The 23,015-nt window shown below is 66.9% G+C and overlaps 3 protein-coding genes across 4 annotated transcripts; 1 reads left to right on the top strand and 2 right to left on the bottom strand.

Annotated features, from left to right (window-relative positions):
• Positions 1-623: 623 nt before the first annotated feature.
• DENND4B (DENN domain containing 4B) lies at positions 624-13,505 on the bottom strand. 2 transcript variants are annotated; one of them, XM_053966707.1, is made up of 27 exons: positions 13,439-13,505; positions 12,177-12,486; positions 11,775-12,027; positions 11,628-11,697; positions 10,968-11,137; positions 10,399-10,640; positions 10,252-10,318; positions 10,102-10,160; positions 9,878-10,022; positions 9,321-9,496; positions 9,125-9,225; positions 8,618-8,833; positions 8,110-8,255; positions 7,755-7,894; positions 7,555-7,678; positions 7,126-7,332; positions 6,388-6,516; positions 6,140-6,284; positions 4,470-4,990; positions 4,260-4,382; positions 3,968-4,143; positions 3,667-3,784; positions 2,609-2,842; positions 2,421-2,520; positions 1,973-2,138; positions 1,842-1,906; positions 624-1,336 (listed from the first exon to the last, which is right to left on the bottom strand). In XM_053966707.1, exons 2-27 carry the CDS (start codon positions 12,470-12,472, stop codon positions 1,191-1,193), a joined length of 4,335 nt encoding a protein of 1,444 aa, XP_053822682.1. In that variant the 5' UTR covers positions 12,473-12,486; positions 13,439-13,505; the 3' UTR covers positions 624-1,190. The 2 variants fall into 2 exon arrangements, with proteins under 2 accessions (XP_053822682.1, XP_053822683.1); XM_053966708.1 differs by lacking the exon at positions 10,968-11,137 and having other exon boundaries at positions 9,321-9,402.
• Positions 12,471-13,729, top strand: LOC128801079 (basic salivary proline-rich protein 1-like). The gene is made up of 3 exons (XM_053966719.1): positions 12,471-12,670; positions 12,736-13,113; positions 13,360-13,729. Exons 1-3 carry the CDS (start codon positions 12,471-12,473, stop codon positions 13,727-13,729), a joined length of 948 nt encoding a protein of 315 aa, XP_053822694.1.
• Positions 13,730-14,981: 1,252 nt separating this feature from the next.
• Positions 14,982-22,697, bottom strand: CRTC2 (CREB regulated transcription coactivator 2). Its single transcript, XM_053966718.1, has 14 exons — positions 22,521-22,697; positions 20,132-20,233; positions 19,890-20,000; positions 19,730-19,791; positions 19,209-19,277; positions 18,637-18,740; positions 18,513-18,542; positions 18,324-18,403; positions 18,184-18,233; positions 17,752-17,996; positions 16,706-17,130; positions 15,913-16,116; positions 15,540-15,714; positions 14,982-15,293 (listed from the first exon to the last, which is right to left on the bottom strand). Exons 1-14 carry the CDS (start codon positions 22,695-22,697, stop codon positions 15,073-15,075), a joined length of 2,055 nt encoding a protein of 684 aa, XP_053822693.1. The 3' UTR covers positions 14,982-15,072.
• Positions 22,698-23,015: the final 318 nt, after the last annotated feature.

The raw sequence follows: 23,015 nt of genomic DNA, 5'->3' as shown, positions 1-23,015 counted from the left end.
CCCGCCCCGCCTCCCGACCCCAGCCGCGACGCCCATTGGTGCGGCGTTCAGACTGGCAGGAGTTCTCACCAATCGAATCGCTGAAATCCGCTTTTAACCCGCCTCCCAGAGTCTATTGGCTGGCTCAGCAAAGATTGACGTCCCGCTGCACCAATGGAAACGCGCCGAGCTTCCCCGCGGGGCGCCTTTAATGGGTCCCCGAGCCTGAACATCCGGGTACCGCCAGCGGCGCGCGGTGGCGGCGCGCGACTTCTTCCCCCGGCCCGCGGGGGAGTTTTGGTCCCTCGCGGCCGCCGTACCGGCCCCAGGTCCATCACCGGCCCGGCTCCGCCCCACGTGGCGCCGGTGAGAGGCCGCGCGTGGCTCTGGGGGGGAATCCCGGCTCCGGGGGCACCGGGCAGAGCCCTCTCCATGCCCGGCGAGGCGGCAGCGCGAGGGGCCCGGCGGCCGCGAGGCCTCATGGCCTGTGCCAGGCTCCAAGATGGCGGCCTGAGGGCAGCGCCCGGGCCGTGCCAGGGTCCAAGATGGCGGACCCGGCCTCACCTCCCCCCCGCCGCCGCGCCCGGGGGTCTCCGCACCCTCAGAACCTCCCCAGGAAGAAAAACCGTCCTGGAGGCAGCGAGGAAAATACCGCAGCAGCTTTTATTTACAGGCCCCTGGGGCGGGGGCTGCTATTGCACAGTGCAAGGGGAGGGGGCGGCCCCGAACCCCCCCCAATGGCCACCAAACCCGCCCGGGGGGGACAAACCCAGACTCCTCCGCAGCTGCCCTGGCACCAACTGAGGGAGGGGGAAAAACACCCCCAACCCCCCCCGGGGTGAGAACCGAGGCAGAAATGAGGAGGGGGAACCCCCCCAGAGCCGCCCCTGCCCGTCCCACCCGCGCTCTCACTCTGGGGGCTGAATAAATAAATAAAAATATATTAACACTGACATATAAAACCCGTCGTGAGCCTGGCGATTGCGGGGGGGGGTCCCTTCTCCCCACCTTGGAGCATTTGAGGTGGGTCTTGGGGTTCCCTTCCCCATCTCAGCCCTCCCCCAATACTCAGGGGCTCCCTGTCGCACTTTGGGGTCCCCTGGGAAGCTCCTATATAACACTGAGGTGTTTTCCTCCTACCCCGGTGCATTTGGGGGGGTTCCCGGGGGTCTCTTTTCCCGCTGTCTGGCCCGGGGGGGGTCTCTCGGTGCTCAGCACTCGGGGGGCGCCCCGAAGGTGCGGCGGCAGTCGGAGGCTTTGGCGCTGGGGGGCTGCGCCCGCCGCCGCCGCAGCTCGTCCCGGCCCAGGGCCCCCCCCAGCTTCCCCAGCGCCGAGCGGTACCGGCGGTCAAAGGCGGCTGGGGGGGCAGGGCAGGGGCTCAGCCCGGAGTTCCCCCAGACCCTCAGTGTCCCCTGGACCCCCGTGTGCCCCCCCGAACACACCCTGAGCCCCCCATGTCCCCCCCAAGCCCCCTGAGGCCCCCGTGTCCTTCTGAACCCCCGTGGTTCCCCCCAGAGCCACCGTGTCCCTCTGTGCCACCCCCTGTGTCCCCCTGAGCCCCCCCGTGTCCCCCCAAACACACTGAGCCCCCCGTGTCCCCCCCTGAGCCCCCTGAACCCCCAGGTGTCCCCTGAGCCCCCTCTGGACCCCCTGAACATACCCTGAGCCCCCCTGAACCCCCCCAGGTGCCCCCTGAGCCCCCTGGATCCCCGTGTCCCCCCCCAACCACACACTGAGACCCCGTGTCCCTCTGAGCCCCCTGAACCCCCATGGTTCCCCCCAGACCCACTGGGGGAGCCCTCTGTGCCCCCTCCCTGCCCCCCGAGCCCCCAGCCTCCCTGAGCCCCCCATGCCCCCCTCACCGATGTCGGTGTGCTCCCGGCCCAGTGCCGCCAGCGTCAGAAACAGCAGCTCCCGGTAGATGCTCCTGGAGGAGGAGCCATGAGGGGATTTTGGGGGGATTTGGGGGGGATTTGGGGGGGTCTGTCTGTACCTGTGCAGGGTCCGGGGGGCTCCGGGCGCCGCCAGGGTCTCCAGGAAGAGCCCGATGGCTTTGTGCACCTCGTTGAGCCCCACGTGGCTCAGCAGGGCCTCGAGGAAGGTCAGCGAGAACGGGGGGGCTGGGGGGCCCCAGGGGTGCAGCCGTGGGGGGACGTTACCTGGGGGACCCCAAAGAGTGACCCCAGAGTGACCCCAGTGTCCCCAAATCCCCAATCCCCCATCCCCCAATCCCACATCCCCAATCCCATCCCCTCAATCCCATCCCCCAATCCCATATCCCAAATCCCACATTCCCAATCCCACACCCCCAATCCCATATCCCCAATCCTACCCCCCAATCTCATCCCCATTCCCACATTCCCAATCCCATATCCCCAATCCCATCCCCCAGTCCCACATCCCCACTCCCCACCCCAATCCCATCCCCTCTCCCCCCTCACTGTGCAGCCTCCAGAGGACGTAGAGCGGGGGGCAGCTCTCGGGGTCAGGGCTCAGCACATCCCACAGGAGCCGCACGCGCACACAGGACGGCTCGGAGGGCTGCAGGACAGGGTGGGGAGGGGGCTCAGCACCGGGAACGACCCCCCCAGATCCACCCCCAGCCCCTGGCAGCACCCCCAAAACCCACCTGGGGGTCGCGGGGGGCGTGCTGGGAGCCCAGCAGCAGCAGGGGGAGGTTGCTGGGCAGGGCCAGGCGCTGGAAGTACCACACGAGGTTCCAGAAGATGATGGGGTGGCTGTCCACGAGCTCAGGGCGCGCCAGCAGCTCCCCGCCCTCGTTCTCCATCAGGCTCTCCAGCTCCTTGCGCAGCACCAGCGGGCTCAGGTAGGCGAAGGCCACGCGCTCCCGGCGCCCCGGGGGCTGTGCAGGGGGGGGGACACACTTGGGACCCCCGAATTAGAGGAAGGGGACACCCCCTGCCCAGCCCTGGAATTCACTGGGACTTGGGACCCCCAAATTGTGGTGCTGAGGGACTCCCGGCCCAGCCCTGCAAGGCACCAGGACCTGGGAATGAGCGGGACACACTTGGGACCCCCAAATTAGAGGGGGAAATTCACTGGGACTTGGGACCCCCAAATTGTGGTGCTGAGGAACCCCCTGACCAGCCTTGGAATGCACCAGGACCTGGGAATGGATGGGGACCCCCAAATTATGGTGCTGAGGGATCCCCTGCCCAGGCCTGGAATGTACCGGGACCTGAGAACGGGGGGAACCCCCAAATTGTGGTGATGAGGGACGCCCTGCCCAGCCCTGCAATGCACCAGGACTCGGGAATGGGGGAGACACACTTGGAACCCCCAAATTAGAGGGGGGGGACCACCCCCTGACCAGCCCTGAAGTGCACCAGGACCTGGGAATGGAGGGAGACCCCCAAATTGTGGTGATGAGGGACCCCCTGCCCAGCCCTGCAATGCACTGGGACCTGGGAATGGGGGGGACACACTTGGAACCCCCAAATTAAGAGTGGGGGGGACACCCCCTGCCCAGCCCTGGAATTCACTGGCACTTGGGACCCCCAAACTGTGGTGCTGAGGGACCCCCTGCCCAGCCCAGAACCACCAAAGCACCGTCAGGGACCGCCGGTGCCCCCAAATTCTGTCTGGGACTCTCCCAAGCCCAAATTTCAGGGGTGAGGGAGCCCCCCTCCCTGTTCCCAGCCCCCCACTCCGGCGTCCCCCCGGTACCGGGGTGTCGGCGCAGCCGTTGCAAAGCTCAGGGGTCTCATCCAGCTCGAGGCAGCGCCGGCGGTCGCTGAGCACTGGCCCCTGCGGGGAGGGGGGCACCGGGCCGGCCCCGGGGGGGCTGCAGGAAAGACGGGGGGGGGGTCACGGGAATGGGGGGCACTGGGGAACCCCCCAAAGGGTGGATGGAAAGAGGGGAGCAAAGAGGGGCATCGGGGACACCTCGGGGACATCGGGAAGGCAGGGGATGGGGGTCCCTGAGGTTGTCTGGGGGTGTCCCCGGGGGGGTCCCCAAGGGTGGCACCTGGGGGGCCGTCGGAAGTCGCGGATCTCGATGCTCAGGAAGGGCACGAAGGAGCGTGAGCAGAAGGGGCAGGAGGTGTTGAGGTTGGAGTCGTCCGAGGTCCAGCCGGCCATGAGCTCCTCGTCGAACACGAGCCCCGCACAGCCCGGGCAGCGCGAGCAGCTGGACAGCAGCACCTGGGGGACACCGGTCACTCGGGCCCGAGCTGGGCTCTGCCCCCCAAACCTGAGCTCTGCCCCCCAGACGTGAGCTCTGCCCCCCCAAACCCCTGTGCCCCCCCCCCGTTTCTCACCTCCAGGGCGGGGGGCTCCGTCCCCGCTGCCCCATCCATGCAGGGCTCTGTGGATTTGGGGGCCCCGGTGCTGCCCCCCGAGGCATCAGACAGGTCCAGTTCACTGCCCAGGGACACGGAGCTCTGGGCGGGGGGGACACGGCGGTCACGGGGGGGGGACAGAGGGACAGACAGGACAGCAACACACAGTGACACCCGGAGCCCCGCTACCTCCGACGCCGTGGACTCGGGGCGCTCCCGGGGCCGCAGCAGGCTCTCGGCGGGGCTGCGGCGTGAGGAGGGGTCCCCGTCCCGCTGCTCCGACCCCCGGCGTGCCCCGGGCTCCCGGGGGGGCTCTGCGGGCCGCGAGGGGGGCCGCTTGCCGGGCGACAGCAACTGCTGCAGCTTGGCCGCCAGCCCCCGGCGCGGGGTCGCCCCACCGGGACCCCCCCCGGGACCCCCGGCCGGACCCTCGTCCCCGCCGCTGTCGTCCGTGGCGATGTCCGAGAGGCTCCCGTCGGCCGAGCCGGGTGGGCCCCGCGGGCGGGGGGGCGGCGGGGTGGGGGTCGCGGGGAGCAAAGGGGGCTCCCCCGGCCTCTCCCTGGCCGCCCCCTCGCCCCGGGCGGTGCCGGGGAAACTGAGGCTGCCGCTCTTCACTAGCCGCGGCGCCGGGGCAGGGTCCCGGAGGCTCCGACCCGCCCAGGTGGTCTGGCGCTGCAGAGGGGGGCGCGGGGCGGGGGGGACCCGGTCATCTGCGGGGGACAGAGGGGTCAGGGACAGCAGCCCACCCCCCAATAACACCCCCCCGTTATTTTGTGAGTGGGGATTAAGGTGTTTTGATCTGTTCAGTACTGTTGATGTATTGTCGAGGTGGTAATTGGTAATTGTAGTTGCTCTGCTTTCAAGAGTCTTACTGCAGGTGGGTTTTCTGATAGTCTAGGTGAGTTGTTTAATTGTTGGAGTCTTTTGGTTTTATAGTAGTTATTTTAAATGCTTACTTGAGTTTTTTTGGGTGTTCGAAATACCTACTTTGAAATACCTACTTTCAAGCATAAACTTTTGAAGTTTATGCTTAAAATGTATGGGGGTTTTGGGGCTAGTTACAAAAGAGTGGGTTTTTTACTCATTTTTACTCCTTTTTTTTACTCATTTTTAGCTCACTTTAGCTTTTACTGAAGCGAAATTTTGTGATCTTCTTGTTACACTAGTAATAGAAACAGATTTTGTTCTTACGGATCCTGATGGCATTACTGTGTACTGTTGTACTAGTGCTGACTAAAGTTTTATATTCCTGTGGTTTAGATGTGTTAGGTTAACGAATTCATACAGTTTAAAAAATATTGTTTTCTCTAGTTTCTACTTGGTTAACCTTGGTTAGCCCCCCCTCGACCCCCATAAAACCCCAACCTTGGTTAGCCCCCCATGGACCCCCATAACACCCCCCCAACCTGGGTTAGCCCCCCCCGACCCCTATAACACCCCCCAACCTGGGTTAGCCCCCCCCGACCCCTATAACACCCCCCAAACTGGGTTAGCCCCCCCCGACCCCTATAACACCTCCCAACCTGGGTTACCCCCCCGACCCCTATAACACCTCCCAACCTGGGTTAGCCCCCCCCGACCCCCGTAACACCCCCCAACCTGGGTTAGCCCCCCCCGACCCCCGTAACACCCCCCAACCTGGGTTAGCCCCCCCCGACCCCCGTAACACCCCCCAACTTGGGTTAGCCCCCCCTCGACCCCCATAACACTCTCCCACCCCAGGGGGGTTCAGGCCCTGGCAGGAGGGGACAATCACGGGGGTCTCCCCCAAACCCCCGAGATACTCGGAGGGGCTCGATCACCTGCGAGGGGACCCAGAGGGGGTGACAACATCCCCCCGTTCCCCCCACGCCCCTCACCCGGGGGGTCTCCGCCGGCGCTCCGGCGTTCCCGCTGCCGCAGGGGCTGCCGGAACTGCGCCGCCCCCAGCACCACGTTCCTCAGCTTGGCCCAGCGCAGCCGCCCGCCCTGGGTCCCCGCCGGCCACTTGCTCTCCAGCACCGCCTGCCAGGGGAACACAGGGCGGGTTGGGGGGGTCAGGAGTGGCCAGGGGACCCCCCCCCACCACCAGGACCTCCCCACCTCACGGGCATCCCCTCGGGGTCACCTTGTTGTAGTAGCCATAGGTGACAGTGTTGGGGACGATGCCAGCGCGTTTCATCTCGAGCAGGACGCGCACAGACAGCACGGGCTCCCCGTACTGCCCGCAGAGCTGCATCAGGATGCGGTAACACACCTGGGGGGACACCTCCACGTCAGCGTGGGGCACCCCAGCCACTGCTCCAGCCTCGGAACCCCACAGTTAGCCAGGGGGCAAAGAGCCCCAGGACCACAGAGTGGTGGTCCCTGACCACAGGACCCACCTGTGCCCAATCCCCACCTGGTCACCCAGAGCAACGTCCAGGGGTGGCCACTCCAAACCTCTCTGGGCAGCCCCTTCCAAGGCCTGTCCGCCCTTTCCAAGAGGAATTTTCCCAAATATCCACCCTGAGCCTCCCCTGGCCTGGCCTGAGGCCGTTCCCTCTCCTCTGTTCCCTGGGAGCAGCCCCCCAGCTGTCCCCTCCTGTCAGGAGTTGTGCAGAGCCACAAGGTCCCCCCTGAGCCTTCTTTTCTCCAGGCTGAGCCCCTTCCCAGCTCCCTCAGGAGTTCTCCATTCCCTTCTCCTGCTGCTTCAGCCCCTTCCCCTTCTCTGGACGTGCTCCAGCCCCTCCATGTCCCTCCTGCCCTGAGAACTGGACACAGCACCGGCTGTTCCCTGCACACCTCCAGGCCCGGTGACTCCAGCACCTCCATTCCAGCAGCAGATCCCCTTTCCCAGGAGGATGTGGAGCAGGACCTGACCCACCTCGTCAGGCAGCACCACCTTGTGCTGCTCCATCTTGCGCAGGACATCATAGGCGAGCTGGAGCGCATGGAGCTTGGCGGGGGCGGCGCGCACGTGGGTGGGCAGGTACAGGAACCAGAGCCCGTAGCAGTGGCCCAGCAGGCACCGTGCCCAAAGCTCTGGCACCGCCGACGACTTCTGGGCCACCCGCTGGGCCACCTTCATCTCCTGGGGACACCGGGGACGAGGGAGAGTCAGGGAATGGGAGCTGAGCTCCTCAGCGCCGTGCCCAGGTGCGCACTCGTCCAGCTGTCGACACCTGTGCGAGTGTTGTGCCATCTGGGCACCTGCCCAGGTGTCACAGCTCATGGGGACACTCAGCCACGTGTTGTCCCACCTGGGCACCTGTCCAGGTGTCACAGGCAGCCATGCCCAGGTGCTGTGCCTCACCTGCTTGGTGCGGCGTGGGGCGGGGCTGCTCGGGGCACTGCTCCGGGCCTGGCACAGCTGGGCCACCAGCGGGTCCCTGGGGGGCTCTAGCAGCTCCGGGCGCAGCGTGGGGAACCCGTCATACCTGGGGGGGGAGGGGGGGGGCACGGGTGAGGGGGGTTTGGGGAGGGGGAGACGCAGGGAGGGCCCAGGGGTCTCACCTGTAGCGCGCAGGGGGCTCGGCTCCATCCGGCCCCGCCGGCTGCTCCGGGGGGGTGATGAACACCGTGTGCTCCCCACCACGGGGGTCATCCAGCTCCATCAGGGGCGTGTCCTCGGGCTTCTCCAGGTCCACCTGCACCTGGGGAGGGGCGGCGGGGTCACCGGGGGCACGGCAGGGACAAATGGACACAGCTTGTGGACACAGGTGTGAGGAATTCGAGGAGGGGAGTAAGAGACACAGAAGGGACACGCGGAGGGGACACAGGGACACACCTTGTGGACACAGGTGTGAGGAACTCAAGGCAGGGAGTGAGGGACACACAGGGGACACATGCAGGGGACACAAGGACACACCTTGTCGACGCAGGTGTCGAAGAACTCGAGGCAGGGCTCGCGGTCACTGGCGAAGGAGCAGTCCTCGATGAACTGCGTGAAGAGCTGCGTGCGCAGCAGCTGCCCATAGAAGCGCTGGTACGCCCGTTCCCGGGAGCGCAGGAACCCTGAGGGACACGGGGACAAGGGGACAAGGGGATGGGGTCATTGGGGTGGGATGGGGTGGGATGCACAGGGTGGGATCCATGGGATGGGATGGGATCCATGGGGTGGGGTGGGATGGGATGGGATGGGATGGGATGGGATGGGATGGGATGGGATGCACAGGATGGGATCCATGGGATGGGATGGGATCCATGGGGTGGGATGGGGTGGGATGGGATGGGATGCACAGGATGGGATGCACAGAACAGGATGCACAAAATGGGACTGGGTGAAGATGAGACACAACTAGAACAGGACAGGACAGAACTCATAGGGACACACCCTCGGCTTCACTCCCCCGCCACCCACCCCATCCCCCACGCACCCTGGAGGGCAAAGAGGCTGCCGGCGTCGCGGCCGGCCGGGGCGGGCGCAGGGGCGATGGGGCGCAGGAAGGAGCGGTAGCCGCGCAGGGCGCAGGCCATGAAGCGCAGGAAGGCCGCCCGCGCCTCCAGCTCCAGCTGCGCCCGGCGCGCGCCTGCGGCCTCCGCGTCGCTCAGCACCAGCTCCGGCGGCTCCTCCTCGCCCGGCGCGCTCAGCACTGCGGGGACACGGACGGGATGGCGTTGGCACCAGCCGGATGAGTCCCCCCAGGGTGGGGCCAGTTGGGCAGCAACGCCCAGGGAATGAGGGAATGAAGCCACAGCTCTGATCCCACTTGGAAAATGCTCCCAGGCAAGGGGGGGGGCATTTCAGCATGGGCTTTGACCCCAGTGGGTCACTCCCAATTTGGAGAACTCCATGGTAACAGTAGAGGTGGGGGATGTGGTGACCCCAAAACCCCCCGGGATGCCCTGGAGCCCCCCAGCACACCCCCAGGATCCCCACTCACATTCATCCAGCTGCTGGGACAGGCTGTGCAGCGAGGCCAGCAGCACCTTGCAGGGCCTGCGGGGCAGCGCACGCGGCGACAGCAGCTTCCGCTCCTCACTCCTGGGGGCACAGGCACAAGGGCAGGGCGGGACCCCCTGGGACCCCCTCCGGGTCCTCGGCACGGCCCACCCACCCCCAGCCCGGGGGACACTCACTGGAAAATGGTGTTGGTGTCCAGGTCGATGAAGATGACGTCACGTGGGGGCTCGTAGAGGTCGAAGTAGCTGGAGTGGATGCCTACAATGAAGGGCACGGGGGCACACAGCACGTCAGCCAGCGCCAGTGGGCACAGCGGGATGTAGGGGCACTGCCAGCGCAGGGGGAAGATCATCTGGGGACAGGATGAGGGTGGTCAGCGCCGCAGGACCCCCGCCAGGCGGGACGGGGGGCCCAGCGCCGCGGGGTAGGGTCTCCAGAGCTGTAGGACCGGGATCACCGATGGCACGGGACCGGGACTGCCAGTCCTGTGGGATCGGGGTCCTCAGCACGAGAGTCCCCAGCACCACGAAACAGGGATCCCCAGCACCGTGGCATGGAGATCTCCACAGCAGGTCCCCAGCGCTCCCAATGCCGCAGGACAGGGATCCCCAGTGCTGAGGGGTGGCGATCCCCAGTGCCACAGCTGCCCGGCACTGTGGGACCAGGATCCCCAGCACGGCGGGTCCCCAGCCCCGCGGCAGCGCGTCCCCACGGTGTCCCCGCAGTCACTCACTGCCACCAGGGCTTCGCCCACGCTGGTCAGGACGTCGGGGCGCAGGGAGTGGATGAGCAGCTTCTGCTCGGTGAGGACGGCCACCAGCAGTGCCACCGCATTGTCGGGGCCCAGGTTCTGCAGCAGCGTCAGGAAACTGGCCCCGCTGCGGGCGGCGACATCACCTGGTCACCCATGGCCCCCTCCCCACCCGTTCCCCCCACACCAGCATCCCCCAGTCCTACCTGAGGGGCAGCGGGGAGGACACGGGCCGGCACAGCAGCAGGCTGTCGTACGGGGACATCTGCGGGGACACGGAGGCGTGGTGGGGGACACAGGGACACGCTGCGCTGCGCTGGGGGTCGCTGTGAGTCCCCCCCCACCAGGTGACCCACCTGGACCAGGATCCGCGGGCGCTGCGGGGACGGGAAGGGCACGTTGTGCATGAAGTGGGAGATGTGCCTGCGGGCGGAGTGGCCCCGTCAGCGGGGCGAGGACCGCGGGCCCCCACCCCCCCGGAGCCCCCCCTTCTCCGCGCTCACGTCTCCAGGGGCAGCACGTGGGGGCCCGAGATGGAGTAGCGGTAGATGAACATGAGGAACTTGCGGAAGACGTCGAAGAAGGGCCAGTGGGACAGGACGCAGATGCTCTTGCGGGTGTGCAGGGAGCGCCCGGGCACTGGCCGCCGGTCCACCACGCTGAGCAGCCCCAGGCGCAGCGCCTGTGCCTCCGACAGCCGCTCCCGCGGGAACGCCTCGTGGAACTGGATAGCGGCGCCATACACCTGCGGGGCATGTCTGTCAGGGCACCCCGGGCACTGGGATCCCTGTGCCATGAGGGATGGGAATCCCTGGCACTGGGATCCTGGTCCCACAGCACCGAGAACCCCTGGCACAGGGATCTCGGTCCCACAGCCGTGGGAACCCCTGGCACAACAATCCCTGTCCCATGAGGGATGGGAACCCCTGGCACAGCGATCCCTGTCCCACAGCACTGGGAATCCTTGGCAGAGGGATCCCGGTCCCACGAGGTGCTGAGATCCGGGAACCCACCCCTCCCACGGCACTGGGGACCCCATCCCACACCCCTTGACCCCCCTGTCCTGCCGTGCCTTGTCCCCCGAGGCGCCGGTGAGGACGAAGGTGGAAAAGACAGGCAAGGGGTATTTGGTGCCCACGGGCCAGCTCTCGATGGTGGCCCCCATGGGCAGGCAGAACACGGGCACCGACTCGGGCAGCGGGAAGGACTCACTGTCCTGCTCGGGGTAGCGGCTCAGCAGCCCTGCATGGACACACGGACACCCAGACACGTGGACACCGGGATCAGCCCCCCCAGGTCATCTCACCCACCCCAGTGAGGAGGGGGCAGCCAGGTGAGTGCCCACAGCTCCACAAAACCAGCCCTCAAAATTTCCCCCCAAATGAAAATCCAATTGCCCCCAACCCCCAGGAAGAGACCCCACGGCCACCCCAGTAATGGACCCCATTGTCACCCCAGTAAGGGACCCCATTGTCCCCCCTCCCCAGTAAGTGACTCCAGTCCCAAAAGCCTGGCAAGGCCCCCCCAAGGGGTGCTGGGGCAGCTGAAGGGCCCCACCTTGTGCTCCCCAAATCCCCCTGAGGAGACCCAGGGGCTCCTGCACCTCCCCCAAATCAGCCCTGTGCCAGCTGGAGGAGGTTAATCAGCACAGAAAATATTTTTTTTAAATAACGACAATAAGCAACTCTGGCTCCCCTGGGAGGACCCAGAACCCTCATCCCGAGCTCCCCACCTGCCTCGTAGACCAGCGTGTTGTCCTTGGCCACGGCGATCTTGTAGCACAGGAACAACGCGGGGCCCCACTGCAAGGAGGTTTTGGGGGTCAGCAGGGGCTGGGCACCACCGGGGGGGGGGACAAGAAGGACCCCCCAAAACCCACCATGCTGGTGTTGAGGTTTTTGTCCACGCGGCAGAAGGTGTGGGGGGTGCTCTCGCCCTTGCTGGGCATCACCAGGCAGATGTCAGTGACCCCCAGCGTGTGGTGGCCGGGGGGCTCGGCCGCGCGCCGGAATGTCAGGAACGTGCGCTGGTGGCCCGGGGACCCCGAGGCCAGGTTGGCTGAGCGGCTGTAGGGGGTCGTGTCCAGGATCTGGTAGCCCGGCTTCGGGCGGTCCTTGCCCTCATAGTGCACCCTGAGAGGGGAGAGGGGTGAGGGGAACCCCAGGAGCTGTCAGCGGCACCTCCGGGTTCTTTCCCAGCTTCCCAAACTCTTCCCCCAGCCTGGGGCCACCCCACGGGGCTGCTGTGACCCAGAGCAGGACTCGGGTCCCTCCCCGCTCACCCCAGCTCGATCAGGGGGGGTTTGTCCCTCCCGCGTTTGTAGCACAGGAACATCTGGGGGTTGTTGAGCAGCCCCGCGTTGAGGTCCACGGGGTGGCCCGACGTGCTGGTCTCGATGCAGGTGAAGCCCTGGGGCACCTCCTCGCCCTGGGAGCGGATGATCACGGCTACGTCCGTGATGGGCTCCCCGGGCCGCGCCGGCCGCGGCTGCTGCTCCTCCTCTAGCGCCCGCGACGCCTCCGCCAGCCCGGCCACCACGAAGTAATCCACGAGCTGGGGGGGCTTCTCGTCCGACATGGCTGTCACAGCATCTGCGGGGACACGGGCCGTGCCACCACCCCCGCCGCGCCGCCGGCCCCGCCGCTGCCCCGGGGCACGGGAAGGGAGGAGGTTTCCGGCCACGCCGCGGGACACGGGGAGCCCCCCAGACCTTCCAGACGGGCAGGTCCCCTCGGCAGTGCTCGGAGGAAGGACCCCCACCCTGCGGCACCCCCGGTTTGGGGCTGCGCCCCTGCTTTGGGGAGCCGGTCCCTTCCTGTGCCCCCCCCCTTTGTCCCCAGCACCCCCAGCCCCAGCAGCACGCCCCGTGCCCAATGTCCCCCCCGTCCCCAGAGCCCCCGCAGTGTCCCCAGCCCCGCTCGCTGCCTGCGGCACCCCCGGCTTGCCCGCGGGGAGGCCCCGGAGCGGCGGCAGCCGGAGAACGGGGGCGAGCAGGAAAGGGGAAGGAAGCGGGAGCCAGGCCCCGGCCGCCCACGTCACCCCGGGCCCCGCACACCGCGGGGGCGACACAGCCGCGACCCCACCGCGGACACCCTGCAGGGCCACGGGGCCGGCACCGTGACCCCAGAAGGGCCCTGGCCCCCGGTAAGGAGGTCACGGTCCCCGGACCGTAGGACCGTGCTCCGCCTGGGAGCAGTGACAGCCCCTCAGACGGGGAGGTCAGACCCCCCCTGGGGACAGTGACAGCCCCTGGCTGGGGAGTCACCTCCTGCGGAGGGCCGGGGAGGGTCCCCCATCCCCGTGTCCCGCCCGGTGACCCGGAGGATCCTCTGTCCCCGTGTCCCTCCGGAGGGTTCCCCATCCCGAAGGCCGCCCCGGTGGGCCCCCCCGGCGGGGTCCGCATCCCCGTGTCCCCCCCGGTGACTCCCCCACACCGGCCCCACAGGCGGCCCTCGGCTTCGCAGGCCCCAAACCCGGCCCCGCAGCTCCCGCAGCCCCGCGGGACCCCCAGCTCGGCCCCCCCGGGTGCCCCCCGCCCGGTACCTGCGGGCCGGGCCGGGCCGGGCCGGGCCGGGGCCGCGTCTTTGGGCGCCGCTGGGCCGCGACCGCGCGCCCGCCCGGCCCCCGCCCGCAACAGCGCCCCCTGCCGGCGCGGAGGACTCTCGGTACCGGGACCCACCGCCGCCCCCCCGGGACCCTCCGGATCCTCAGAACCCCCCCAGATCCCAAAGAAACTGCCAGGACCCTCAAGAGACCCCTCCGACCCGCCCCAGGAAACTCAAGGAGCCCCCAAGGAAAGTGGGGGATCCCATTTTTCACCATCCCCCCGTGTAAGGGATCCTATCTGCCCCCCCAAAATGAGACCCCTTTTGCCCCCTTCCCCATTAAGGGACCCCCTTGTTCCCTCCCCACTAAGTGACCCCAAGGGCCTGACAGGGGCTGAACCCCCACCTTTTAACCCCCCCAAAATCAACCACACGCCAGCAGGGGGGGATTTAATTAACATAGAATATATTTTAAAAAATAATAATAATAATAAATCACTCTGGCTCCCTCCAGGGGGGGCCCAGGGCCCCCCACCCGCGGACGGGCCCCCACCGTGCTCCCCCGGGGGGGCAATTTTGGGGGGGCGGGGCAAAGTTACAAGTGCTTTCTACACATCCCCGGCAGCTGGGTAATTTGGGGGGGGGGGGGGGGGGGGCGGGCTGGGGGTACATATTGTGTGTGGGAGCGGGATTTCTCCTTAAACATGATGATTAGCCGGAAAAATGATAAAAGTAAAGGCAGAAGCAGCCCCCTCCCCAGCCCCCCCGGGGGTCTCTACCTACGGGGTTATGTACAGCCACCCCGGGGGGGGGCCGGGACCCCTCTGCCGGGGTATGGGGGTGCCTGGATTGCCCCCCCCCCCCGATTTTCCCAGGGTTTTCCCAGGAGAACGGTGCCTGGTCGGGTCTGGGGGTGGGAATTAGGGGAGGGGTGCTGGGTGGAACCCCCAGGCTTGTTTTGGGGGGGGCACGGGGTGCCTGGATTGTCTCCCCCTCACCCAATTTTCCCCACTCCAAGGTGGTCCCGGGGTTTTCCTGGAGAACAGGGCCTGGTGGGAGCTGGGGGGGGAACCTGGGGGTGCTGGGGACCCCCCCCAGCCTCGTTGGAGTCAGATGGAGCAGGAGGAGCCCTTGACAGCCGTGGCTGGAACCCCCTCCCTACTCTTCCCAGGATTTTCCCGGCACGACAGCGACTGGTGTGGCCGAGGGGCAGTCCCGGAGTGGGAATTTTGGTGGGGGGGGGGGCGCGGCACGGGGCCCCCCCAGGCTCACTCGAGGCAGTCAGAGCCCTTGACAGCCAGTTTGGAGGGTCCATGGGGGCCGGCACGGCCTGGACGGAGCCCCCTGCCCACTTTTCCCAGAGTTTTCCCGGGAGAACAGCGACGCTGGGGTCTGCAGGCAGGGACTGGGGGGGGTCGCGGCGCTCGCCCCCCACCCGGGGCAGCCGCAGCTCCCTCCAGCCGGGTTTGGGGCGCGGGCATGGCAGCCCATGCCCGCCTTTCCCGGGGTTCTCCCGGAGCTTTCCCAGGCCTTTCCCGGCATTTCAGCGGGAGCGCAGGGGGCGGTGGGGCCGGGGAGTGGCCCCGGGGGCGGGGATGGCGGGGGGGGCGCGGTGCCGGGGCCCCCCCGGGCTCACTGGAGGCGGTCGGAGCGGAAGGAGTCCTCGACGGCGGGGTCGGTGAGCAGCGCGCAGGGGTCGCTCAGCATGCTCAGCCCGTCCAGCGTCAGGGGCTCGATGCGCAGCTCCTCCTCCAGCCCCCCCAGTCCCCCCAGGGACCCCCCCTCCACCTCGAAGCCCGGGACCCCCGCCAGCGCCGTCGTGATCTCCTTCGACAGCCCCGGGGGGGAGTCGCCTGCAGGGAAGGGCGGGGGGGAGGGGACACGGGGGTCAGCACGCCCCGGGATGACCTGTGGAGACCCCAGGGCCAAACACCCCCCATGGCATCATGCCAAACCCTCAGCCCACCTCCCGTGATGTCCCGGCCCCCCAGCCCAGCCCAGCCCTTGTGCCACCCCACAGAGCCCCCAGCCCACCCACCCACCCGTGACACCCCAGAGACCCCCCCCAGCTCCCCCAGGACACCCCACGGAGCCCCCACCTGTGAAGATGATGTTGGGGATGGGGCCGTGGCGGCTGCAGTTGCTCAGGTTTGGGCGGTTCAGGCCGGGGGGGTCGTAGCCCCCCTCGCTCGGGGGGTAACTCAGGGCCCCCAACTCCTCGGGGAACCCTCCGCTGTTGCCGGGGGGGCTCTCCCCGATCCCGAACTGCTCCAGCTGTGGGGAGGGACACATGAGGAGAGACCCCCACGGAGGGTCCCCTGCCCCCATCTCTCTCCCCTGGTGACCCACCCAGAGGGTCTCCACCCCCATGTCCCCCATGCAGGGTCCCCTGACCCCATATCCCCCCCCCCCCCCCCCAAAGGACCTTCCTGACGCGTCCCAGTCCCCACACCCCCTCGTGCCCCCACTCACGCTGCCCAGGCCGAAGTCGCTGGGGGGCTGTGCCAGGGGCTGCCCCAGGGCGGTGCCGGGGGCGTAGGGAGGGTTGTAGGGGCGCGGGGGGGGCGCGGGCGCCCGGGGGGGGGCCTGGGAGCCCAGCAGCATTCCCGGCTGTCCGTAGGAGTAGGGCGGGAGCCGCTGCTCCACCGGCAGCTTGCTGGTGTCCAGGGGGACGCCCTGCAGAGACAGTGGGGAGGGGATGGGGGGGTCAGCGTGGCCCCCCCCGAGGGTGGGGGGCTCCCCCAGCCCCCCTGGCGCAGGCAGCAGGAGCCGTCCCTGAGACCCCCAAACTCAGCCACGGCTGCACCCGGACCCAGGGTGGGCCGGGGTCCCCTCTGAGGGGAGGGGGGCCTGGAAGGGACTCGGGGGTCCCCCCGCAATGGCCCTGAGCACGGGGAGGGGGTGGGGGTGAGGGGGGGCCCTGGGGTGTGGGTGAGATGAGGATGGAAATGAGACGAGAAGTGAAGGGCAAGAGGAGGGGAAAGGAGGGTGAGGAAGAGGAGGTTGAGAACAAGCAGGACAAAGAGGAGGATGAAGACGAGGCAGATGACAAAGATGAGGTCCAAGACAAGGACAAGGATGGGGAAGAGGAGAAAGAGAAGGAAGAAAAAGAAAACAAAGAAGAGGAACACAAGAAGGACGAGAAGAAGGAGGATGGGGAAGAGGACGAGGAGGAAGGGGACAAGGAGGAGGAGAAGGAAGGGGAAAGGAGGAAAAGGACAAGGAAGAGGAGGCGGCGGCGCTGGAGCGTGGGGACGATGCGTACCTGGGTGATGGAGGACAATGTGGGTGACATTGTTGGTGAGAACTGTTTGGGGTGCTGCCGTCTGCAGTCGCCGGCCACAGGCAGGGACAGGGGGCTGAGCGGGACCCGCCGGCGTGGCGAGGTGGCCGCGAAGGAACCCCCCAGCCCCGAGGGCAGGCTGGGGTTGCTGGGTGAGGACTGGAGGGGCTGGCTGCGGGGGGACGTGGGCAGCGAGGGGTTGGAGAGCGAGGAGGACAGGGAGGAAGGCAGGGACTGGTTGGAGAGAGAGGAGGGGATAGAGGAGCTGCTGTGGGAGGACTGGAGCGAGGGGTTGCTGAGGGAGGCCTGGAGTGAGGGGCTGCGCAGGGAGGCCTGGAGGTTGGGATTGCTCAGGGAGGACTGCAGGGACGGGTTACTCAGGGAGCTCTGCAGAGGTGAGGGGAGTCCTGTGGGGACAAAAACAGAGAGCACCGTTACCCTGGCACGGCCCCGAGCCCCGGGACAGCCTGGGTGGGGCTCCCGGGGGATGGAGGGGGATGGAGGGGGACAGAGCGACCAAAACGATGGAGATGGACACAGGGACGGACACACACCCCGGGCAGGGGGACAGCGGCATGAGGGGGCACCGGGGTGGGAGATGGGCTCCTCCCAGACCCCTGCGAGACCCCTGACACCATCAGACCCCAGGGAATGAGAGCCGGGCTCCCCCAGGCCCCCACGGGACCCACAATGCCATTGAACCCGGTAGGGCAACAGGGCGGGAGCTGGGCTCCGCCCACACACCCATAGGAGCCCCAGATCCATCCGACCCCATCCCCACCCCACTCCCAGACTGCCGAGGCTCCATCCCAGACTGGGATTCCTGGAGCTGCCGACTGCTGCCACAGCCACCCCAGGACACCTCCTGGGTGGGGGGGGGGGGGGGGGGGGGGGGGTCGGGTCTTTGTGTCCCCATCTTTGTTGGACGCTGGCCGAGGCTCCCCACGTCCCCCACACCAGTTCCCATCTTTGGGATCCTCTCTGGCCCCTCCGTGTGCCCCCGGTGCAGGGAGGGGGTCTTGGCTCACCTGGGGGGTCATAGCCCAGCCCAACGCTGCCGGTGCCGCTGATGCCCAGGTGGGTCATGGTGGTGGCCAGGTTGGAAGTGCTGCTGCCCCCGCTCAGGGGGGGGTATGGGGCCTCCTCAGGGTCCAAGGGGGTGGGCAGGGGGGACGGGAAGTGCAGCGTGGTCAGGTCAGGCAGGGACCCCCCCGTGTTGAGGGCCGAGGGCATGAGGGGCACGTTGGCAGGTTGATCCGGGGATGGGAATATGCTGGGGGAGGGGGGAGAGACAGGGTCAGGGCAGAAGCGGGGCTGCCTCCCCCAGCAGCCCTTGCCCAGTGTCCCCTACCCAGCTCCAGCCCCTCCCCAGTAGCCACCTGCTTCCAAACATCCCCCTTTCCTACCTCCAGCCCCTCCCTGGGATCCCCCTCCCCATCCCAGCTCCTCCCAGCACTCACTGGATTCCCGGGACCTCACAGGAGCGTGGCCGGGCCGAGGAGGACGAGAGCTGTGGGATCAAAGTACGGGAATGAGGCCAGGCCAGGCCACAGGGCTGGGGGACACAAAGTGGGGGACACACGGGGACATCCCCACCCACCTTCTTGGTGTCCCAGGGCTTCAGCGAGTGCTTGCTGTCGTCGAAGTTCTCTTCGATGGGAGGCACTTGGAAAAGAAACACTGGGAAGGAGACAGGGGGTCAGTGGGAGGAAGGGACACAGAGGGGTGGACATCAGAGCCCCCCCCGGCACAGAGAGGACCTGGGGACACAGCTGGGTGGCATGCTCACCTTTGCTATCCGAGTCTCCGTCCAGGAAACCTGTGGGGGAGCAGAAGGGTCAGGGGAGCACAAAGGGGAGGGGGCTGCCCTGGGACCCCCCCCAGAGCCCCCAGGGGGTGTGGGGGGAGCTCACCGGCACGGCGGCCGGGGGGGGGCCCGGCCTGCGAGGGACCCAGGTAGGCGTCCTGGGGCGCGGGGTTCATCACGCTCGTGTGCAGCGCCGAGTCGGAATTTGTCCTGGAAACGGGAAGAACCGCCTGGATCCAGGCTCAGATCCACTCCACTGACAGCCCCCCCTGCCATTCCTGTGCCCCCTCCCCACGGGGTATCCCTCTCCCTGTGCACCCAGACCGGCTCCACTCCCGTCTCCTCCGGTGTGGGGGGACAATGGGACCACCCTGGGCACTCTTTAGGGGCTGGGGGCACCCAGGGTGTTCCCAATGAGTTGTTCCAAGGCTGACGATGGCAGGGAAGGGTTGGGAAAAGGCCGCTGGGACGAGTGACAAAGAGGGACATTGTTCAGCTGTGGCACAGGGGACCCCTCCAGCGGGGGGCCCCAAGGGGGAGTCGGGGGCCACCTCCTCCCCAGGGGGGTCCCGGGGCCTCTCCAGGGGTCCCCAGAGCCATCTCCTCTGCAGGGGTCCCTAGGAAGGGCTGGACCCCAGCTTGGGAAGAAGGAGAAAACGGAATAAATCCATCCATTACCTGTTGAGAGCTGACGGCAGCCGGAATAAGTGTCCTTTTTCCATGGGGAAATTGCTCCAGGGCATGGTCCTGAGGAGGGAGAAAGTGGGATCAAGGGAGGCAGTGGGGTGGGGAAGGAGCCAAGGGGGAGGCAGGGCACCCCTCAGTAATCCACGACCCCATTCCCTGACATGGAAGGGCTGGGAATGGCAGGGGGATGGGATGGGGACAGGGACACAGCTGTCACGCCCCATACTGGAACGGAGACACTCCAGGGACAGAGCTGGAGCTCGGACTTGTCACCTGTCCGTCCCTGGGGATTGCCCTCAGCCAGACCCCTCTTCCTGGATGAAATTCCTCCTCAAACCCCCACTTTGTGGGACAATCCCAAAATCTGAGAGGCAGGAGCTTCCCCCACCCCTCTCCCTCCATCCCAGTTCCCAGGAATGGTGCCTGTGCCAGAGCCTCTTCCACTCCCAAACCTCCGGGATGGGAACAGGATGGGAATGAGCACCCGGGATCCAGGGAAAGCAGGGAATTACCTCCTCCAGCTGGGCTCAGGTGGAGGCGACAGGTACGTGGGTCCATAGGGAGAGCTGTCGATGTGGGGGGCACGTTAAGGAGCACACGGGGAGCTCCCGAATCCCGCGGGGAAGGGCAGGAACACCGGGGACAGTGCTGGGGACACGGGACAAAGGATATCTGCCGGACGTAGCGGCGCAGGGGGGACATCATCCGGCGTGGGTCCCGCTGGACGCGCTCCACCAGCCCGTGATGCCGCGTGCTCCGCGTGGAATCCAGCGGCGACGGGCCCTGCGGAGAGGGGGAACAGGTGAGCCCACCCGGGAAAGCTCCCCCTCGAGTCGTGGGAGTGGGTGAAGGGATTGGGGAACACCCCCTTGTTCCCGTCCATCCCCAGGGCCCCAATGCTGCCGTGGAGTCACCTGGAATTCGGGAACCCCGGTGCCGATCTGGTTGACGTTGGGCAGGGAGCCACTGTAGAAGGGCCCCCGGCTGTGGGCCAGACGCAGCTTCTGCGCCTGCAGCTGGGGGGACACAGGGGGGGACATGTCAAGGGGGGGGTCTTGGGGTGTCACAAACCCTGGGACACCCAGACTCCCCTTCCCACACACATCGCTCCCCACAGCGGGGACACATCGGATCTGGCCCCTCCCCGCATCCACAGGCGCTCCAGAGCGGGATGGATGAGGGTCAGGATCACAAGAGGGGATCCCTGTTCCACATTCCCGGAGCAGAGGCTGAGCCTGGAAGCCCCTGCGTCTCCCCTGTCCTGAACAGGCTCCGGGTTCAGCCCATCCCCATAGATCCAGAGGGATTTTCCACCTCATCCACGCCAAGGCCATCCCGGAGATTCCAGCGCAGAGCAGGACTCAAGGCCGGGGGAAGGAGTCACAGCAAAGCACGGCGGGAGATAACGGGATCCCCGAAAACACCCGGGATTCCCGGGAAAGTGAACGGCCCCCACCACCCCTCCAGCACCAGGGCATGGCCCAATCCCCCCATCCTGACGGAGCAGAGTTCCCCTGATCTCTGAAAGCCACAGGGAGGAAGCATTTTCCTGGGCTAAACCCCCGCAAATCCCCTTTCCCTCTTGAGCTGTGGGTCCCTGGGGGTCCCAAGAGCTGTTGCTCCTCAGCGCCTGGAGAAGTCCCAGGGAAAGAGAAGCTGAAGCCCAAAAACCAGCTGAGAAACGGGAAACACCAAATTCCTGAGCGCAAAACCACGGAAATCCAGATCCAGAGGGAAAAGCAAGGAAAACAACCCAAAAAACCAGGAGATTTAGGCAGCAGCTGGCGGGATTAGCGCCCGGAGCTGCGCTGGGGCTTAAGGTCTTGGGATGGAGCACCGAGCTCCGAGCCAGGATCCCTGCGGGAGCCTGGAATCTGGGAGCAGCTCCGAAACAGCCGGGAAAAACTCCAGGAACCACGGAGCAAAGACTGGGGGGCTGCGGATGCCACACGCAGGGAACGGAGCCCGCAGGAACCAGGGATGAGGGAAGGAATTCCCAGAGGAGCCATCCCAGAGAGGGATCAGGGAGTGAATTCCCGGAGGAATGGTTCCAGGCAGGGATCAGGACAGTCCCACTGCACATTAACCAGCTGTTTGCTCTGCAAACACGGCAGAGGCTTCCCAAAATCCCCGGGGATGGAAGCATGGCAGAGGATCTGGCCCATTCCCAAACTCTCCAGGGATGCTCCACCCCATTCCTAAACTCCCCAGGAAGGGACAGAAAGGTCCAGCCCATCCCCAAACTCTCCATGGATGTCACTGTCACAGGGACATCCCAGATCCCGGGTCCCCGCAGAGCCGGGAGCCATGGGGCTCTCCAAGCCAAAAATTCCCGGTATTTAAAGCTCTGCTGGGTATTCCCTGGATCTTCCCAGGCCCAGAGCTGCCCCCATCCCCTGGAGGAGCCTCTCCGTGTCGCCCCGGGTTCCACACTCCTCCATCCTGAAGTTTTGCTGGGAAGGACCAAATTCCACCAAACCCCGGGACGGTGGACACGAAATTCCCACAGGTTCCGGGAGGCAATTCCTGACCATGCTTTCCCTGCCTAGGAAAGCACATCTGGGGCATTCCCGGCCTTCCCGATTCCCTGAGATCCCTCGGGGCCAGCATTCGCCCTTCCCGGAGCTGCCGAGTGGGATTTATCCCAGATCCCATCCCGGGAGCGCCTCCCTGCCTTGCCCAGGTCCAAACGAGCTCAACCCGAGCATCTCCCGGGATCCCGAGGGTTCCCGGGGACAGGGACAGAGCCCGGAGCTTTGCGGAGGGGACGCGGGGTGGGATCCGAGGGATTAAGGATCCTTTTCCCACCCCAATTCCTGGAGCTGCGCTTGGAAGCCGCGCCGGCACACGGGACACGCCGGGATCCACCGGGAGCCCCCCTGAACTCCGTTAACCCCCTCCCCAAAATCCTCACAGCCGCCTCCAAGACCCCCAAACCCTTCAGAGCCCTCCCGGACCCTTCTACCCCCAACCCAAATTCCTCAGAGCACCCCTCGAGCCCTCAAACGCCGCCCCAACATCTTCGCAGCCTCCCTAGTGCCCTCTAATCCCCTCCCCAAATCCCTCACGCCCCCCCCATCCCATCACGACCCCTCCAACCCCCCCACACCCTCGCCCCCGCGTCCCCTCACGACCCCCCCCCCAAATCACGGCCCCCGCCAGTTCCTCAAGACCCCACTCAGCCCCTCATGATTCCTCCGGCCACCCAGCCCCACAGCCCCGGTCCCCCCCAGCCCCTCACGGCCCCTCCGCCCCGGCCCCCCCCCGCCCCGAGGCGCATCCGGCGCGGCGGCCCGTCCTCACCCGTGTGGAGCAGATCTCCATCATGACCTCCTCGAAGGCCGCGGTCTCTTCCGCCTGCCGCTGCTTCTGCAATGCGATCTTCTCGCTGAACTTGCGCGGGTTGGACGCACCGGCGCCGGCCGAGGGTCCCGCGCCGGGCCCGGGCCCGGGCCCGGCCCCCGCGCCCGCCGCCGCCATCTTCCCCGCTCCGCCGCTCCGCCGCCGCCGCCGCCGCGCGGCACGCCGGGATCTGTAGTTCAGCAGGCAGAGCCAACAGCAGGGTGTTCTAGGTGTTTGGACTACAACTCCCAGCGGTCTGTGCGGGTGCTACGCAGGGAGTGCTGGGAAACGGAGGCGCCGGGTTACGAGGTACTAAGCCGTGAGGGAGGTGGGGACTACAAATCCCTGAGAGCAGCGCGCGGCGAGAGGGGCGTGGCCACTGTAAGGGGCGTGGTCTGCGGCCGTGAGTGGAATGGGGCGAACGGGGATGGAGGGGCTCTGAAATGGGGGGGCTCT

Source organism: Vidua chalybeata, chromosome 29 (genome assembly GCF_026979565.1).
Source record: "Vidua chalybeata isolate OUT-0048 chromosome 29, bVidCha1 merged haplotype, whole genome shotgun sequence".
Taxonomy (NCBI): domain Eukaryota; kingdom Metazoa; phylum Chordata; class Aves; order Passeriformes; family Viduidae; genus Vidua; species Vidua chalybeata.
Note: the sequence above shows the minus strand (reverse complement) of the source record. Positions and strands in the feature narration are given on the sequence as shown.

Excerpts from the sequence above, each read along its gene's own strand:
- CRTC2 (XM_053966718.1), bottom strand. The coding sequence starts at position 22,697 with ATGGCGGCGGCGGGCGCGGGGGCCGGGCCCGGGCCCGGGCCCGGCGCG. Across the intron at positions 18,741-19,208 it reads CTGCCGTCAGCTCTCAACAG|GACAAATTCCGACTCGGCGC; the intron begins GTAATGGATGGA and ends TCCCGTTTCCAG. Across the intron at positions 17,131-17,751 it reads GCTGGGCTATGACCCCCCAG|GACTCCCCTCACCTCTGCAG; the intron begins GTGAGCCAAGAC and ends TTGTCCCCACAG.
- DENND4B (XM_053966707.1), bottom strand. The coding sequence starts at position 12,472 with ATGTCGGACGAGAAGCCCCCCCAGCTCGTGGATTACTTCGTGGTGGCC. Across the intron at positions 8,834-9,124 it reads GTCCCAGCAGCTGGATGAAT|TGCTGAGCGCGCCGGGCGAG; the intron begins GTGAGTGGGGAT and ends GTGTCCCCGCAG. Across the intron at positions 2,843-3,666 it reads ACGGCTGCGCCGACACCCCG|CCCCCGGGGCGCCGGGAGCG; the intron begins GTACCGGGGGGA and ends CCCCCTGCACAG.
- LOC128801079 (XM_053966719.1), top strand. The coding sequence starts at position 12,471 with ATGGCTGTCACAGCATCTGCGGGGACACGGGCCGTGCCACCACCCCCG. Across the intron at positions 12,671-12,735 it reads CCCACCCTGCGGCACCCCCG|CACCCCCAGCCCCAGCAGCA; the intron begins GTTTGGGGCTGC and ends CTTTGTCCCCAG. Across the intron at positions 13,114-13,359 it reads ACAGCCCCTCAGACGGGGAG|GCCCCAAACCCGGCCCCGCA; the intron begins GTCAGACCCCCC and ends TCGGCTTCGCAG.